Raw genomic sequence first — 19,136 nt, 5'->3', positions numbered from 1 at the left:
TTAGGCTATCTGGGAAAAGAAAAAACACCGACACACAAGACGTCCAAAATTATGTCCAAGAGGCCTACACCCACATAAATTTGTGTAGTACAATGAAGTAATTAGGAAAGCTGCTATATCTCTCTGCATAACTTACTTTTAAGAACTAAGTAGGAATGATGCAAGCAGACGTCAAGCTTACCACCAGAGTATAGGTTAATCCAAAAAACAAAACGCACCGCGCGTTCATATCAACACCAATAATGTATATTCATACGGACGCACGGCACTTATGAATCATTAACTTCGCCTACTTCAAACATATAAAACATAACACGTCTCACCTTTGGCTTTTTGAGTTGGGTATAACCTCTCAGCTTTCTGAAGAAACTTTTCGGCTTTATCAAGTCTGCCCTCCGCAAGAAACTTAACTGCATACTCGATACACCTTTCTGCTTCATCCTTATTCCCATCCATGGTTGAAACAGTTCAACAACAATAATAACAAAATACAGACTTTACAATTACTCCCCCATTACCAGCACACTCAGAGGTGTTTAAGTTCTAGGAAAACATATAATATCGTTGATTCTAATACTTTTCGATGTCATCGAAAATTCCACGACACAAGTTTCAGATAATGTTCTGTCACTATCTCTTAACTACAAAACTTGAATCCATAGCAAAGCTATTTTATTACTATCAGACACGTAAAAAAACACAGGAGTCGAAGGATCATGACGCATAAAATTTCAAGTTCTCAACTGCTTTCAAATAAATGAATGAGTTTTAAGGAAATCAAATAGTTAACACGCTATCCTACGAATTAATAGTTATGTCCGTCAAATCATGCTAGACGAAGCTACCTGGTCATGGAATGAGTCACTACACTTCAAATTTTACAGAAAGCTTATTAGAAATTTTATAAACAAAAGAATTAATAAATCACGATTAAATAATGGTGATAAAGTATACCAATAAATAAAACATCAGAGAAAAATTCTGAATTACTGCGAGGAGCTCCTGTACAAAACAGAGGATAGAGGGGGAGATTAGTGTTTAACTATCCGTCGACAGTGAGGTCATTAGAGACAGAGCACATCCTCGGATTAGGGAAGATAGGCACGGAAATCGGACGTGTCCCGGAATTTGCCTCAAGCTGTTAAGGGATACGGTATCATGGAACACCTAAAGCAGGATGACCAGACGCGGGTTTGAACCGTCGTCCTGCCGAATGGGATTCCAGAGTGCTAACCACTGTGCTACTTCGCTCGGTGTACAGAACAGGAGGAGTGTACCACAAAGCAACATGTCATCCTGACTTTGCATATTTGGGACTTACCACTCAGTTTTTCCAGCTCTGCTGAAAGATTACTGAAAATAAAATCTGCTGAAGAGCACACACATTTCTGAAAAATGCTCAAGACTGATTCCCACTATACGACAACAAAATGTAATGGAAGGTCAGGCGACATCACGGTCAAATGATGGAGTCTTCCCATAAATGGAAAGTCAACATTAAATCAGTTCGCCTGGTTCATTATTGCTCAGCAGAAGTGAAATACCATCCATGACACAAACGATTGGAGTAAAGTATCAGAATTAAGTAAACATCGTAATGGATGTTCTTGAGCGGTGAACTCCTGAGCACAGAAACAAAATATCAAAACATCATCATTTATTACCTAGCATATATATATATATATATATATATATATATATATATATATATATATACATCAAACATATTTATAAATGAATGCATAGAATCTGTTTAGCTTATCCATTTTGTTTGTTTTCCCTAAGCAGCAAATAATGTAAGAGACAAACGTATTTTTCTCCTTTAATACAGCCCACTTTACCTTTTAAAAAGAGTAATTTAAGGACGTTGCCTAATCCATTTATGTTCTTGTTTATACACAGTGTAGACATCTGCTCTGTTCATTAAGTATTATAAAATCTAAATCATTTTTCACTTACAGATATCTGGCATCTCTTGTGAAAGAACACTCACAGTGTAAAAATTGTTGAAGTCGTCTACACCTACACCCATACTGTGCAAACCATATTAAAGTGCATTGTAGAGGATAAACCCATTTTACCAGTTATTAGGGATTTTCCCTTTCCATGGAATATGGGAAAATGGGAAGAATGAGTCTGAAGGCCTCTGTGCACACTGTGCTTGATCTAATCTTGTCCTCACAATCCCTGTAAGAGCTATCAGTAAGGGCTTGTAGTATATTTGTGGAGTCCATAATTAAAACTGGCTCTTGTAATTTTGTAAGTAGGCTGTCTCAGAATAGTTTACATCTATCATCAGGACTGTGATTTGTCAGTTCTTTTAGCCTCTCCATGACACTCTCTGAAGGATCAAACAAACCTTTGACCATTCATGCTGTCCTTTTCTGTACACATTCAATGTCCCCCATTAGTCGTATGCATCATGCACACTTGAAAAATATTCTAGAATGGGTCATATGAGTGATTAGTACGTAATCTTCTTTGTAGGGATAGCATTTCCCTAGTATTGTAATAACAAACTGAAGTCTCCCACCTACGACTGTACCTATGTTATCATTCTCTTTTATATCCCCAGAAAGGATTACATCCAGGTATTTTTATGAGTTGACCAATTCCAAAGTGATTCATTGATGTTACAGACATAGGATACTACGTTCTTTCGTCCTGTGAAGCTCACAATGTTCCATTTCTAAACATTTGAAGCAAGTTGCTAATCTTTGCATCACTTTGAAATCTTATCAGAATCTGAATGAATATTTATTAGAGATAGCTGCATTATTTGCGAAAAGTTTGAAGTTACAATTACTATTGACTGCAGAGTCATTAATATACAACATGAACAGCAAAAGTCCCAACACACTTTTCTGGAGCATTCCTGAAGTTACTTCTAGATGTTGATTACCCTTTACCCGGTATAACATACTGTGAGCTCCCCAGTAAGGCATGTTCAATCCAGTCGCAGATTGCGCGTGATACCCTGTAGCAGAGTCATTGAGGATTCGCAATGTGTCGTGAAATCAAAGCGAAATAATTAAATAAATCTCAGGAAGGCGCAAATTACGACATCTACTATTATAAACAGAATGAGTGTGGAGAAAATCGTTTAAATTCCGATGTTAGCAGATGACGACAGCATCCCCCCCTCAGCCCCCCCCCCTAAAAAAGGCACCGTCGTCAGATTCAAACTTTTCTTCATGAGAAACCTGAAACTTGATGTCCTGTTCCATTCCATTGACTCTGTGTTGCCCCCATTTGAAATGCATGCTGGAATGTTTTAAAATTCCAGCCACTTCATTGAGTCAAGTGTGAGTCTGTCTTACAGAGAGGATAACCAAATGCGTACCGTCAGCCTGTATATTGTTCACTGAATGATTATTGAAGTGTGTTCTGAATGAGTCAGTTCAAAAATAGCTCTGAGCACTATGGGACTCAACTTCTGAGGTCATTAGTCGCGTAGAACTTAGAACTAGTTAAACCTAACTAACCTAAGGACATCACACACATCCATGCCAGAGGCAGGATTCGAACCTGTGACCATAACGGTCTCGCGGTTCCAGACTGCAGCGCCTAGAACCGCACGGCCACTTAGGCCGGCAATGAGTCACTATAATCAACTATAAATTTCGGAAATGAATAGCCTTTATGTAAGGGTTGGCAGACTTATAAATCCAAGACACTAGAACAAAGGCCTACACACAGTTCCCAAACCGACACCATAGGTCAGTCTGATGGCCTTTTTCTGGGATAAAAATATTCTTGGCAAGTGTCTAGAGTTGCCCCAAATATAACACCATAGGAGATAAATGTATGAAAACAACCAAATTAAAAAAGCCTTTGTGTTGCAGTGTCTGAGACGATGAAGATTACTCTTATAATGAAGAAAGTAGCAATCAGTTTCTGCTTAAGATATTGAACATGAAATTTCCAAGAAAGCATTGCATCTACCTTCAGTCCTAAGAATTTAAAATAGCCTAATTCATTGGCTAATTGACAACTATGGAACAATACATTATTGCTTATAGTGAGAGAAACGACATACATTGTGTTCTGTTTCAGTTAAAAATTAACTGGTTCTCTGAATGTTAAGTGCTGATTTTATCAACAACCCTGTAGAATCATGATTTATATTACACTCAACATTATTCAAAAAACAATTTTGTCATCTGCAAAGAAAACAGTGTTGTTTATCTGTCATGTTGAGTTGCAGATCATCGATACAAAGGGTGTATCAGGAGGAATAGTTAGTATTCAGTTTTGTAAAATGAATCATTGCACAAAGCAAAAAGGTTTAGTTTGCACAGATATATGCACAAATGTCTGTGCATGCAGTAGATCACTGAAATGTGGTGCGCTTGTACGACGCAAGTTCCTATCATCTCCTGACCTATCATCTGTCTGTGTAGATAAGAAACCTTAGCGACTAGTGAGTGTACTTTCGTAGCCTTGTAGTTTATTTCATTTATTTGGAAAGTGAAGAAATTCTGTTACAGTCAGTATTCGCAACTTATGTTGCAAAAAAAAGAAAGGAAAAAAGAAATTGCAAACAAACTGCAAGAAAGAGAAAGACAGATCAAAATGGACTAGAGAGTGCCTGCTTATTCAAAGGCAGGTTTTACACATAAATTTACTTCATGAATTGCAGGGTAAACCCGACGACTCATGTAATTATTTGCAAATGAATTTGGAAATGTTTAATTATCATTCTTTATACTCAAAAATACCTCTATCCAGACAGCAATTACCCCGCATGAGCAGTTGACAGTGACGTTAAGATTCCTGGCATTAAAAATGAGCTGTAAGGATCTGGAATTTTCTACTGCAGTTTCAAAACAAATGATATCATGCCCAGTAATTGCAAAGCTACTTACGCTGTCTTGGAGGATGGTCTCAGGAAGACGAGTAAAGTACTGCACCTTAACTGTGATGGGCTGCAGACAATGTTTTTACAGTTTGAAATACAGTGTATTCATAAATGTTATATACATGGACAATGACTTATAGCGTAGTTTCTTTCCGAGTCTGAATCTTCAATTACCTGTCTGATGTCTAGCGGCAACCTGTCAAGGACTTTTGCACCCAAATGTAAAACACCATTCTGAGCTCTAGGCAGGTAGTCATAGTTTATCTGGAAAGTACTAGAGCACTGAATTCTACAGTTCACCTCTGAATCATTCTTGCTATGAACCATGTATTATGTTAGGAAGTAAAAAAAGATGTAATTATCTGTACCTGAGGGCACTGTTTCGAGATCTTCCATCATCAGCTGATATCAATATTCTGACTGTACTCTTCTTTAGAATAAATAGGGCCTAATTCTTTTTGCTACACTTTCACACAAGATCATGGCATAGTGTGGTACTGACAAGAAAGTACACTGGCAACAGATCAAATAGATTTTGGTACTTCCTGTGCTTGGATCTTTGTGGCAAACTCTCCACAACAAGTTAATTTCTTTTTATCATTTCCTAGTTTGGCATAGGGTGAAGTACACGTAATTTCTCTATTAAAGAATTACAAGTAGCTACTTTCTTATCTCTACAGCTCTATTCCCTGTTTCACAAACATGTATGACTCCTATCCATTTCGATAAATTCAGCAATGAACTCTCTGGAGTATTGCCTTATATTTGCCATTTGAATTCACTGTGTACACATAGACAAGAAACTTTGGCTAATCAAATACATGGCACAAACACATTTCACATCCCCGATCTCTGGCGATTTGTGTCCACACACTTCCTTATACAGATGTGATTTGACCTACAGATTTGATCAATTTTGCCACACCTCCGGTCCTAACTTTCAGGTTTGTGTACATCTCAATTCTGCAGAAATCTCTTGACATGCAACGATCTGTCTGTGCCAATGTCATGTGTGAACAAATTTGTGCAGACAGATTGTCGTGTGTCGACGGGCCTTTAAGAACTACGAGCTCTTCTCCACCTTCAACACTGTGAAAGTAATCTCTTCTACTTATCTTCTCTTTGCTTTCCATATTTTGGGAGACAGTGTTGTGGACCAAAACAATAAATAATGTCTCCCTTTTCAGTTATTATGGAGATATTTGCTATAAACTTTCATGCCGTAACACATGTTTCATTATTTTTAACTGAGATCAAATATTTTCACAATAATTTCATCCTGTATTTCACCCCCTTAGTGTTGAATTTTGAAAAACATCGAAACACTTTTTATGTTTCTAACTGAAAAGCCAAATACAAATTTCCATAGTTTTAGGTTTAAAAATACTTTCATAATAAAATATTTTCATGAAACATTTCATTCCCTATTTCACCCTGGCAGTGGTTGAATTTCCAAAAACACTGAAACACATATTTTTACTTTTAACTGAGAAGGCGAATACCAATTTTCATAGATCTAGCTTTAAAAAGGCTTTAGAAGTTTGAAACATATGCATTTCAGTTTCACTCGCTCTGCACGCCTTTCATACTTTATTAGTTTTGCAGTCTTTTCATCCTTTTACAATTGCAGTGGAGTGCCAATATGGCTAGAAATTTTCTATAGTAATAATACGCTGGTCAGTGAGTCAGTGAGAGAGGATTGGCACAGGAAATTTTTCGTTATTTGTGAAAGCAATTTAGCAGTCTCCCTAGAGTGGCCATGATGGCTTCCCCTTTTCCTTCATTGATTGTTGCTGTAAGGAGCATCTGAGACAAGTTTGAATGCTATGCAGTGGCCAAAGTTATCCCCCATCCTGATCTCACAAGCTGTGACCAACTCTGAAGCTTAACTTCTCACTCACTTTTAACACTGCGAAGTAGCCTCCCTGACGAAACTCTGGCCGTCTTCTGACTAATCAGGAGCCATGTTTTCGGTGTTTGGGCAGCTAGCCATAGCGGCATCGTGTTTCGAGGCAATCCCGTGGCTTCTGATTGGCCGGCTCAGGAGCGCGCCAATTCTCGCGATCCAACGCTCCCATGTATCTTTTGGAGATGTTGAGCCTTGGTCAGTTCTGTTCTGCTCCTGCTCTCTGGTGGAGGCCTGAGGTCGCGTTGCTGATGTCGGTAAACGTGGATTTACCCAATGAATGCCAATTTAGTTAGTTATAATGCACTTAGAGCACTAGGAAATTTGGAAATTTCTGGTAAGATCCTATGGGACCAAACTGCTAATCTCATCGGTCACTAAGCCTACACACTACTTAATCTAACTTAAACTAACTTACGCTGTGAACAACACACACACCCATGCACGATGGAGGACTCGAACATCTGACGGGGGGAGTTGCACAGACCGTGACAAGTCGCCATAGACCACGTGGCTACCCCGTGCGGCAGAGCAATAGGCATTCGTTAGTGAGAGAGCACTATTTTCTTTTCGTTTCTCATAAATTTTGTTTCTTAAATTCGGTAATTCGTGTGTAATGTCGTACTTGGCGTGAGACTTTGTGCATTACAAGTGCGAGGTCAGCTATGGGAGATATCAGATTCTTGTGCTCAAAGTTGCAGTATCGCCTTCAGCATCTCTTCTTTAGACTTTTTCTTCTGATCCAAGTGTGGATTTAAGTTTCTAGATTGTAACTTCGCGAAATGGATTCATGGTACTTTGTGCTAGAACATGCGACCACGAGGCGAGCAGATGGCCTTGTGCACTGCTAATTCCATAGCAACTTCTTAGACATGCAGTGATTTTATTTTCTTATTTTCTTGGCTTAAACGAGCGTTGCTATGACGAATAATCACGTGATTTACCTGGATTTCGGTGGGCAGGCCACTTTGGCACTTCTTTATTATGATATTTATTCCATACTCTATTTAGTCAATGGTAGTGGTGAGTGCGTGATGGCCATTCCACTCTCTTGTGCACTGCTAATTCCATAGCAACTTATTAGCCTTGCAGTTATCAGCCACTGTTTCAGAGGAATTTCGAAAAATCCCTTCTCAAACGATGCTTGCGATACAAGTTCAACACCCTCGCCAAATTGCAAGCTTCTGTAGTTAGCAATTTTGGCTGGACAATGGTGAGAAAGGAAACATTTCCTTTTCCATGTATATATATATATATATATATATATATATATATATATATATATACACACAAAACCAACCCAGAATAGAACACTGCAACACACTAGACCCAGAAAGTTCCAATTTAGCCAAAAGTACTGCAAGGCCCACGAGAAAGGGAACATTTCCTTTTCCATGTATATATATATATATACACACACACAAAACCAACCCAGAATAGAACACTGTAACACACTAGACCCAGAAAGTTCCAATTTAGGCAAAAGTACTGCAAGACCAACACAATCAAATACTTAAATCAGAGAAAGTACCTATGTATTCAACCTGTCTTTCATCACCCTCATAAAAGATCACACTGGTCTCTTTGTAGTGCCATGGATGGTGAAACTGATGTGGAAACTGGGAAGACTTACAAGGAAACGTCAGTTTTCACTGTAATTTACGAAATGAAACATCAGAACCTTCCATACTGCATTTCAAATAATGTCATTCGTGCAGACCTTCAACAGGATGGAATGGGATGTCATGTTCAACGTCAAGAAGTCTTGGAAGTTAACCAATTATTGCCACTAATCTAGTGCATTTTTGGCTTTTGTGCCTTCTTAATCCATATTTCATTGTTTGCTTTGTTATTGTGACACTTTTCAATCATCCAGTGAACGTTTGGTGTTTTCTTATTAGTGTTCTTCCACAGAAGAGGCCAAACATCTAAAACAAAAAATAATTTAGGTTTCACATATTTGGATAAAGCCTACATTATACATAAAGAAAAACACAAATTGAGATACAACTGTTATTAAAAAACTTTTGTAACATTGAAAAAGTCAGCTCTATTGGGAGAGAAAAAGGTAGTTGGCTTTTTTCATCATTTAATAGTCAGAAAGACGAAAAAAGCAATGGATAAAGGAAAAAGCTTCAATGTGTTGCATTTTAAATATTGTTTGATGTGTTTGTAAGTATACATTTTCTTAACCCATTAAGTACCAGTGTCCTATTTTAAGGACAGAGCACATATTTATTTATAAATACACAATAAATTATTAATGTGCATCTATTACTGTTCTACATCATTTGTTGATGCTTTTTATAACAAATGTATGCTTAGAGGAAATTAAAAGCAATAAATCCTACCATTAATTGATTATTGAATACTAAGGCACACTTTTCGTTACTACTGGTATTTACTTTATTGACAATTTAGTAATATTTGTAATATGTGGAAAAGATCTTTTTGCGATTATTTACAGTCAACAATTTGTCTGTTAATCTACTTCCATTGTTAGCTCAATTGGAGTTATATTCATTGTTTACCATTGTTATAAAATTTGGTGTACTCGAAATAGGACACTGGGACTTGGTGTTATCATTTCAGTTATTTGTGTTGCTGCACATTCCAATATGAAACTCTGCTACTGCTGATGTATTTTCTTTTTAGAACGTGGTAATTTTACAGATTTCGTTGCTGAGGTAAGTAACGACCCCTCTTTTATATATAAATTACAGGATATGTAGTTACTTTGAATTTTACAGTGTATTATGTAAGTATATTTATGAATATCGTACCCATTAGTAAATAATACAGTTCCAGATGGACAGTTTATCCGAGGCAAGCCTATTAGATTTGGCTATACGTTGTGATCTCTTTGTGGAGCAAGTGGCTACTGTCTCAAATTTGATTTATACTGTGGAAAGGATCCAGAAGATACTGCAAGGGATGACCTACTATTGGGATCAAGAGTAGTCCTAAACATGTTGGACTGCATTGAAAAACCTGAGAATCATTGTGTGTACTTTGACAATTTCTTCACTAGTAGAGATCTTCTGATTCATCTGAGAAATTTGGGTTTTCGAACAACTGGGACTGTCAGAGAGAATCGAGTCAGTGACTGTCCACTACTGAGCAGCAACGAACTGAAAAATGCAGTTCGAGGAAACTATGACTACCAGTTCGACTGCAATGGTGAAGTCTTTTTGTTCAATGGCTCGACAACAGATGCGTTACAATTGATACAAATTTTGACCAAGCTGAACCTTTGGGAGCAGCTATGCGGTACAGTAGACAAGCAAGTAAGAAGACACAAGTGCAACAACCTGCTGTTTTGAAGTCGTATAACGCGTACATGGAAGGTGTTGACCACCATAACTGGTTAGTTGGAAAATATGCGTCGGTAATAAGAGGGAAAAAATGGTACTGGGTCGTTTGCTGGAAATGGCCCTCGTAAATGCCTGACTCTACTACAGACTAGTACATGGGAAAAATGAACAGGATTTACTGGATTTCAGATGTGCCGTTACAGTTACATACCTGAAATTGGACACTGGAAGACCGAATATTGGACGTCCAATGGAATACCCATCAAGTCAGTTGAGAGTGATACCAGACATCAGGTTTGATGGAATTGGTCATATGATTGACAAAAGAAGCAAGCAAAGAAGATGTGTAAGAGCTAAATGCAACGGGAAACCTAAAACATATTGTGTTAAATTCCGTGTAACACTGTGTGTGAAGTGGATTGTACCATTTCATAAGAAATAAATAGTTGAGACTAGAATACAGTTTAGTATGCTATACGATACTGTTAGATACCAGTGTCCTATTTTGAGGACGGCCATTATATCAGCATGTATAAATATTCTTTAGCTATTTTTGTACTTATTGTGGTTCATATACTATCTACATTATAATTAAGGCATAAAAAATTCAATTTAAAAAAAATTAATTTGGGACTTATGGGTTAAGCAAATGAACGTCGACATTTTGAAATGTTTGCTATTACTTTTCCTATTCGTTCACATATTTATTCAGCACACTGGTAACATGCAGTGTGTAGTATAAGATGTGAATTTGTCTAGTGTTCACTAACAAAAATAGGCATGTTAAGATGAATATGTTACAAACTATAAATACTGAATTTCACTAAACAGAGGTAGTGACCCTGCAAATATTCTCTAACAGATCTTTCAAAAGAACTTATAGCTAATATAATTTTAAATACTTTTAAAACTTGCTAGACTGTTTTGTTCCCATTTAGTATGTTTTTCCTTTTAATATACTTTAGTATTTTCATAAAATGCATGTATGTTTTTGCTAGCATTTTTACTGTTTCAAACGATGGTTTACTTGACAGTCTGGCTCTGCTCCCTGTAATAACTATAACACCTCTCTTTTGGATTCTGAAGGTGATGTGAACTGCTGATGAATTTTTCTACAATATAGATCCGTATTTTATACATGCATTGAAATATGCATAGTAATAACTTATTAGATGTGCTCATTGTTGCATATTTTTGGAATCTTTAAAATATAACAGCTTATGCTCAGCTTGGAACTGATTTATTCATACTTTATACCTTTCTAGTTCACTTTCTGCTCAAATGCCAAGACAATTTGCTCCCACTTTGTTTATATTGGACTGATCGTTAATGATGACATAAGGGTATGTAAGACCCTATTTTGACAGCTTTGGAAATTTATTAGTACAGTTTTTCTGTCCTGTATTATGCATAATTGAATATTGGAATATTTATTTTATGTAGGGTAACAGAGGGGAAATTTAACTGTCTCTAATGCTTTTTAGAGCATAAAACTTGCCAACAGTTTCCTAGTCCTTATATTCCTTAATATGGAAAATCATAGTTTTATAGAATTTTCATGAGTTTTGAATCATTCTTAATACATTTTGATGAAATTCTTAGTATTTAAAAAGTGAGCAGTAACATGCCAAAATAAACTGCTTTGGTGAATAAAAATAAATTTAGTTCAAACTAAAAAGACTCTAGGCCTGTTGGAGAAACACAGAGGGGTTTTCTTGATGTGATTGGTTGCTTTTTCTGCTGACACCTGCATCGCTGTTGTGCTGCAGCTTTGGCTGCAACCATAGTCCACCCATCTTATTGGTGCATCTTGGTAAATATACCCCAGTTGTAAAGGAAAGAACAGATGTTGGCAGTTGTGAACGTCACTTTCTTGATGATCTGCTGCAATGGATGTTGATCCCAAATAGAACAGAATTGGCTGCTGAGTCCATTTGTTACAGCATTCAGCAAGGGCTGCTCAATCTACACAAAGCTCATTGAAAACGATAGTTCAATGATCGAGTAATAAATAAGCAAAAAAGTTTAAAATGTGGTGTCAGTTGTCAATACTTTCGAAACTTTTGAAATATGTGATATTTCTCATATCCAATTCTAATTCGTAAAAAATATCGAAATTCGGTTTAATAATTTAGATAGGACAGTAAATCTCTTAAAGAGCGAAATTAGAAGTGTAAATCACTAAAATCTGTTAACAAATAACCAAAAAATGTTAAAAACCATCATCTACAGGCAGTACCATCTATGACAGGTTTCAGCAACTGCTTCCTACTGTGCGACTGTGGTGGAAATAACTGTGTGGGCAAGACAGAGATAAGGCAGAACAAAAACAGGTAGGCATAGCTTGATAATAATAGGAGGCACTAATACCTATATCAGATATTTGCAGATGCTGTCTCATTCAGTTGAGTCAGTGATTTCAGGCAGGCAAGACCTAAATATTACTATACTGCTGAGCCCAAAACACATAAATAAAGATAATGAGATACATATTTAAAAATTCTCAGTTAATATTCAGTTATATGCATCATATATGAGATCTTGCATTCCATACATAATTATATAGGCTAGTGCATCATTCAGTATTTTACCGCTGAAAGTAGCACAAAAAGTTTCATTTTCGTTTCTTTTGCAGTTACCACACTTTCTTCTATGTGCCGTGTTAAGTAGATAGATCGGATACTTTGCTATGAAGTCACAAACAGAATCATAAGTTTTCAAACAATTATTTAGCAGATCTAAATTTCATATTTCTTGAGGAAATATTTCACTCCTTCCATTACTCAAATATAAGTGTATGTAACATAACATAATCACACAGTGATCAATCAGTTGGTTACTTTTTTATTAGTTTGAAACACATTGAACATAAAATATGGAAAATCAGATTTCATTGAATTATAGTAATAAATGACACCTAGCACAAATTTTTTCTTAGTGCTTAATCCAGCTACTTCTGCACCCTGAAATTCATAGGAAGATATCGGTACTTTAGGATTTTTCAAAATAATTCCTTGTTGTTCAAGCTGATTATTAGTTCCGTAGTTGACAACACACATACGAATTTTCTCCTACATTTTTTCCTTCACTTGGAAGTGTAGCTTATATTTCAACTCCTGTATTGTTATTGGCTCTGAGCACTATGGGACTTAACATCTGAGGTCATCAGTCCACCAGAACTCAGAACTACTTAAACCTAACTAACCTAAGGACATCACACACGTCCATGCGTGAGGCAGGATTCGAACCTGCGACTGTAGCAGTCACGCAGTTCCAGACTGAAGTGCCTAGAACCACTAGGCCACACCAGCCGGCTGCATTATTATTATCAGGCCATCTAAGAATAGAGTCATTTGCTGTTGAACTAGAATTAAAACTTACAGTTAGATAACCCTCCTACACAAATTCATTATAATCTTTAAAAAATCAAGCTTCCAGTGTGACCTTAATTTTTCTTGATCTTTATTTTATTGTTGTTAAGTATATGGGCTTCCATGCTTATTTTATCAGCAAGAGATGAAGTCAAATACAACAAAAGTGATTATGAAATAAAAAGGTGTTCAATTCTAGATACAACATAATTTCCTTTCTTTGTGGGCACAAAGTAAAATAGTTTTGCTACATAATTATCAATTATTATTTTGTTAAACTGTTAATATTTTATTAGATTTACCATCATAGGTTGGATAATTTGTTACATTAGCAGGCACAAATTAAAACTCATGTTCAACCAAACATTATTAAGATGAGCCTAACAATCATCAATATGAATATTAATCAGTATATACTAGTTAGGATTATGAAGGTTACTTTTGCTTCTCTCATTCACAGGAAATGCTTAATACATGTGCTTTCAATCTTGTTAATTTACTAGGAATAAAATTTCAGTTAATCAGATTTAAAGTCTAATGCCTTTCTTAAGTAAGTGTAACACTGCCACCATTGAAGTCAATCAAATTATCATTTTCATCAGTTATAGTTATTTCTGAGATATGAATTTTATCATTAAGTGGAATGTATGAAGGGTGATGTGGTTCATAAATTGTAGGTGCACCAAATTACATATTAGGCTTAAATAAAGCATTAATATTAGTTTTGTGATCAAAGTGCACACTTTGCTTTAATTCAGTGCGTCCACTAAATTAAAATTAATGTTAACTAACTCAAATGGTGGAATTTTAGGAACTTTTCATTAGTTGGAATAATTTGGTTACTAAATCCTAACACACTACCAATGCTACCTTTTGTATCAATATACAACTTAACACCAGTCACAATACACTCAATTACATGTTCTTCTAATCTAATATGTATATCAGGTTTTATTTTATGAATAATTTTTTCTGAGATTTTCAAATTATACTGACCATCACGAATTTCTGTTGTTTCTCTGCCACAACACAGTCTAAAATCTTTTGATATTATATTTGAAGTACAAAATGTATAAATAACAACTAGTGTATCATGATTATACCCATATCTCACAGGTACAATTAATCTTTTTTTTGAAAGCTGAGGAATGAACAAAACCAAAATAATTTACTCATTTAATATTCAATAATTCTGGCTAATTAAATGAAAAAGGACTGTGAAACAAAACTAAGCATTTATGAATAAATCAAACAATACATATGGTTAACTATTACCTAACCCAAGTCGATAAATAAGAGGACCAAGTGGTTGTGGAAAAGAACATTAATGATTGAGAATTATATTTTAGCTCCAGGTTGTACAAACAAAAGAAATCAATCATTTATATGTTTATTCTAAAAGTTTAGATCAACAAAAGCATCAAGAATTTATGAAAATGTCTAAAAAAGTTCAAGACAAAAATAAAGAGAATATTGTTACTTTTATCAAAAAGAACGACGATATTATACCATAGTATGAAAGTCTAGATAATCCACTTGCAGAATTAGATTTCTTTCTTGAAAATCAGGATGTAGTTAGAGGGAATTTTACTAGACACAGACACAAAGGAATAGAGTATTCTTATTTAGCTCAGCATGTTCGAATATGCCAAAGCTGTTAGTCTTAATTTCATAAATATCTTTACACAAGGTCATACAAAATTAATCCATATTTTCCTTGAGTTTGTTGGTAGTGATTTAAAATTTGATGGTTTTAATCAAATGTATAGTGGAAGTTGGAGTGAGGAAGAGCTTAGATGTTTTACAATAGGTATGACAAGAAAAAGTAATGATGGAAAATATACAGATAAAATAAAGTCTTTTATAGCTATGTAAATATAAATGTTAAACTGTTAAACATAATGTTAAACATGAACATAAATTTTAAAACATAAAATAAAATATTTTTGTATGTTATTAAATGTTGACAAAATATGACCCAAAAGTCGTTAAAAACCCTACATGAAAGAAAAGATGGTGAATAGTTAAAAGGATTGAAGCTTTAGCAAAAAAACAAAGAAGAACAGAATTTGAAAGATATAAAACAGAGGATTAACCTGTTATTGATGCTATCCAACAAGTTAAATTAGGAACTGAAGATTTAGGTGATAATGATTTGAAAACTACTGAAGAAATTGGAGAAGTTGGAAAAATGATTATTTATCACCAATATCAATATTTACTAAAATCTGATGACATAAAACAATTAAACAGTATGATAGTAAATCTTATGATAGTAGATCTTAGAATAGTTAAAAATATGATTATACATTAGCCTAAGCAGCAATACAGTACGTGTTGAATAAATACGAAACAGTCAAGGAGGTGGAATAAGTTACATGACAAAATACAGAAAGTTAAGAAGACAGACAGTGAAGAGCCAAAGAAACTGGTACACCTGCCTAATAACGTGTAGGGCGCCCCTGAGCACGTAGTAGTATCGCAACATGGTATGGCATGGACTCAACTAATGTCTCAATTAGCGCTGGAGGGAACTGAATATGAATCCCGCAGGTCTGTCCATAAACACGTAAGAGTATAAGAAGGTGGAGGTCTCTTCTGAACAGTACGTTGCAATGTCTGGGGTGTTTAGTGACCAGCAGAAGTGTTGAAACTCAGAAGGAATGGATGGAATAACGGATCTTTTAACTGAAAAATAGATTACTATAGACGAGGCTGATTTATCTAACTATGCAGATGTATTATATCAGTTAGGTGTATTATATTCTGAGAGTAACCAAAACATAATAAAATCGAGTACATTATAAAGCTGTGTGTCAAGCGGGTGTGGCCAATGCGGAGCCGGCAAAGGACTACTGAGTCCCTGTGAGTGGCTCATAGGGATGACCGCCACACAGTCGTCGCCTCCTTGACGGCACGAAGTTTGTCAGGGATGGTCAGACCGCGCCATTCAGCGTCCCATAGCGCGAAAACTACGTGGCGTAGGACTGCTCGCAAATCATTCTCCGGGCGGCCAAAGTCCAGGGTTGGTTCACTGGTGTCCTGTTTGGCCAGGCAGTCAACATGTTCATTGCCCGGGATACCGACATGACCGGGGGCCCACACAAAGACCACAGAGCGGCCGCAACGGGCAAGAGTATGCAGGGACTCCTGGATAGCCATCACCAGACGAGAGCGAGGGAAACAGTGGACGATAGCTCGTAGTAGACTGCTCAGGGAGTCGATACAGATAACGAAGGGCTCACCTGAGCAGGAGTGGATACACTCTAGGGCACGAAAAATGGCGACCAGCTCAGCAGTGAAAACGCTGCAGCCAGCCGGCAAAGATGGTTCTACGTAATGGTCCCCTAGAGTTACAGCATAACAAACCCGACCAGCAACCATCGAACTGTCAGTGTATACAACACCAGAGCCCTGATACGTGGCTAGGATGGAATAAAAGCGGCGGCGAAAGGCCTGTGGAGGGACGAGTCCTTGGGGCCCTGTGCCAATTCGACCCGAAGGCAAGGGCGAGGCACACACCATGGGGGTGTATGCAGAGGGGCCCAGAAAGGAGGTGAAACAGGGAAAACCCCAAGCCTGGAGAGAAGCTCTCTGACATGGACCGCGATCGTACAACCGGCCCAGGGCCGACATTCTGGGAGATGGACGTGCGCTACAGCCGAAGACTGCGCCTTGTGAATAGCGCCCTGCAGCTGACGTTCAGCAGCTGCAATGCCATGAGAGCTATAGTAAAGGCAGAAGTCGTCAGCATACAAGAACGCTGAGACAGACGTTCCCACCGCCACAGCGAGCCCGTTAATTGCTATTAAAAATAAGCAGACACTTAAAACAGATCCCTGTGGTACCCCGTTCTCCTGAACTCGGGAGGAACTATGAGAGGCCGTGACTTGCATGCGGAAGGTACGATGCTTCAGAAAATTGCGTATAAAAATCGGCAGCAGACCCCGAAGACCCCAATCATGAAGTGCAGAGAGGATGTGATGGCGCCATGTTGTATTGTATGCCTTCACATGTCGAAAAAGACAGCGACCAGATGCTGACGGCGGGCAAAGGCCGTACAGATGGCGGACTCCAGGCTCACCAGATTGTCGGCGGCAGAGTGGCCTTTACCGAACCCACCCTGAGGCGGAGCCATGAGGCCCTGTGAGTCGAGTACCCAACTCAACCGCCGGCTCATCATCCGTTTGAGCAACTTGCAAAGAACGTTGGTGAGGCTAATGGGGCGGTAGCTGTCCACCTCCAAAGGGTTCTTACCAGGTTTCAAAACGGGGATAACGATGCTTTCCCGCCACTGCGACGGAAACTCACCCTTGACCCAGAGGCAATCCACTAGATGAAACATGCAAACAATATGACACTACCTACAGTGATCATAAATATTTAGAAGCTAGACACCAAGCTAATAAAGAAGTTCAATATGCTGTGAAAGAAAGAATGTGCATTTCAGGTGCTAGTTTAAAAGAGAAAACTGCAGCTACTGCAGTTAGAGGAACAATGTATGAAAAACGGAAATTATGATTGGTTTTAGATTTTGATGGAAATGATTGGGGATTATAAAATTGATATTTTATTCTAATATAAATTATTGTTTTACATAAAGGTAATATGTGCTACAATATATAAGATTATAAAGAGCATTGACAATAACACATATAACAGAAGTACAACAACAAAATTATGTCTAACAATGACAATCATCAAGATGATGCTAGGAAAGAAAATCAAATACCAATTTCAGCTTCTATGAGAAATATAGGAATTGAGAATTTTGGAACCGAAACTATAACACCTGTTGTTGTTTCCTCAAGGAAAGACATATGCAAGACAGAGAATGGCGAAAATGAAAAAATTTGAAATTAACTGTGAATGAGAATATGTCATACTAAGGAAAAGCTATTGAATGAGGGTTTTGTGGAGTTATGTATAAAATAAGTATAAAAATTTTTAATCTTTATAAATTATATATATATGAATAACTTTTCAATTGATTATACTTTGCTACCAAGTGGCAAAACTAAAGCAAAGTCAAATAAACTTTTACTGGATAATGACCAAATCAATAAAAAAACTCATGGAGACTTATTTGTTACATTAGGTATTCCTGTTGTGAAAAAGATTACCGAATATCTAACGAAAAGAAAAGAAGGTAAAGGATTAACACAGCATGAAGGTGGATTTCTTCGATTACTATTAGCTGCCTAGCAACGATTAGTTCACTTGCTAGTGGTTCTCCAGCAGTAGCAACTAAAGTAATACACAAGAAAAAAGCTGATACAGAATTAGAAGAACAGACAAGACAGAATCTAGCAATGGAGAGAAAGGGAAAGCAGTAAAAAATCCAAAAAAGAATTAGATTATATAATAAACCATTATGACATTTTGACATAGAAGAATTAGTTAAAGAATTAAAAATTAAATATTTTCTTGTGGTTTGAGCCAAAAACCTTAGAAGTGGCATAGCAAATGTAGATACATCTGAGCATCCTGGTACTTTCTGGATTATATGAATAATAATTAAAAAATTGTATTTGAATTATTTGGCAGAAATTGTCCAAAAGAATTTGTTAAATATCTAGGTTAAAGTGAGTTGAATTACAATGTACCACGAATTCAGAATTTTGATGCAGTAATATGTAGACATTTCTGCCTGTTTGTTTTAAAACTATTATATATGAAAAATA

At 36.7% G+C, this 19,136-nt stretch overlaps 1 protein-coding gene across 1 annotated transcript in view; it reads right to left on the bottom strand.

Annotated features, from left to right (window-relative positions):
- LOC126480955 (dnaJ homolog subfamily B member 12) overlaps positions 1-558 on the bottom strand; it is a 135,005-nt gene extending 134,447 nt beyond the window's left edge. The window contains exon 1 of the mRNA XM_050104386.1: positions 324-558. Within this exon, the coding sequence (XP_049960343.1) occupies positions 324-456 (133 nt within the window). The 5' untranslated portion in view covers positions 457-558. The remainder of the gene's footprint in view (positions 1-323) is intronic.
- Between the last annotated feature and the right edge of the window lie 18,578 nt (positions 559-19,136).

This window comes from Schistocerca serialis, chromosome 1 (genome assembly GCF_023864345.2).
Source record: "Schistocerca serialis cubense isolate TAMUIC-IGC-003099 chromosome 1, iqSchSeri2.2, whole genome shotgun sequence".
NCBI lineage: Eukaryota > Metazoa > Arthropoda > Insecta > Orthoptera > Acrididae > Schistocerca > Schistocerca serialis.
Note: the sequence above shows the minus strand (reverse complement) of the source record. Positions and strands in the feature narration are given on the sequence as shown.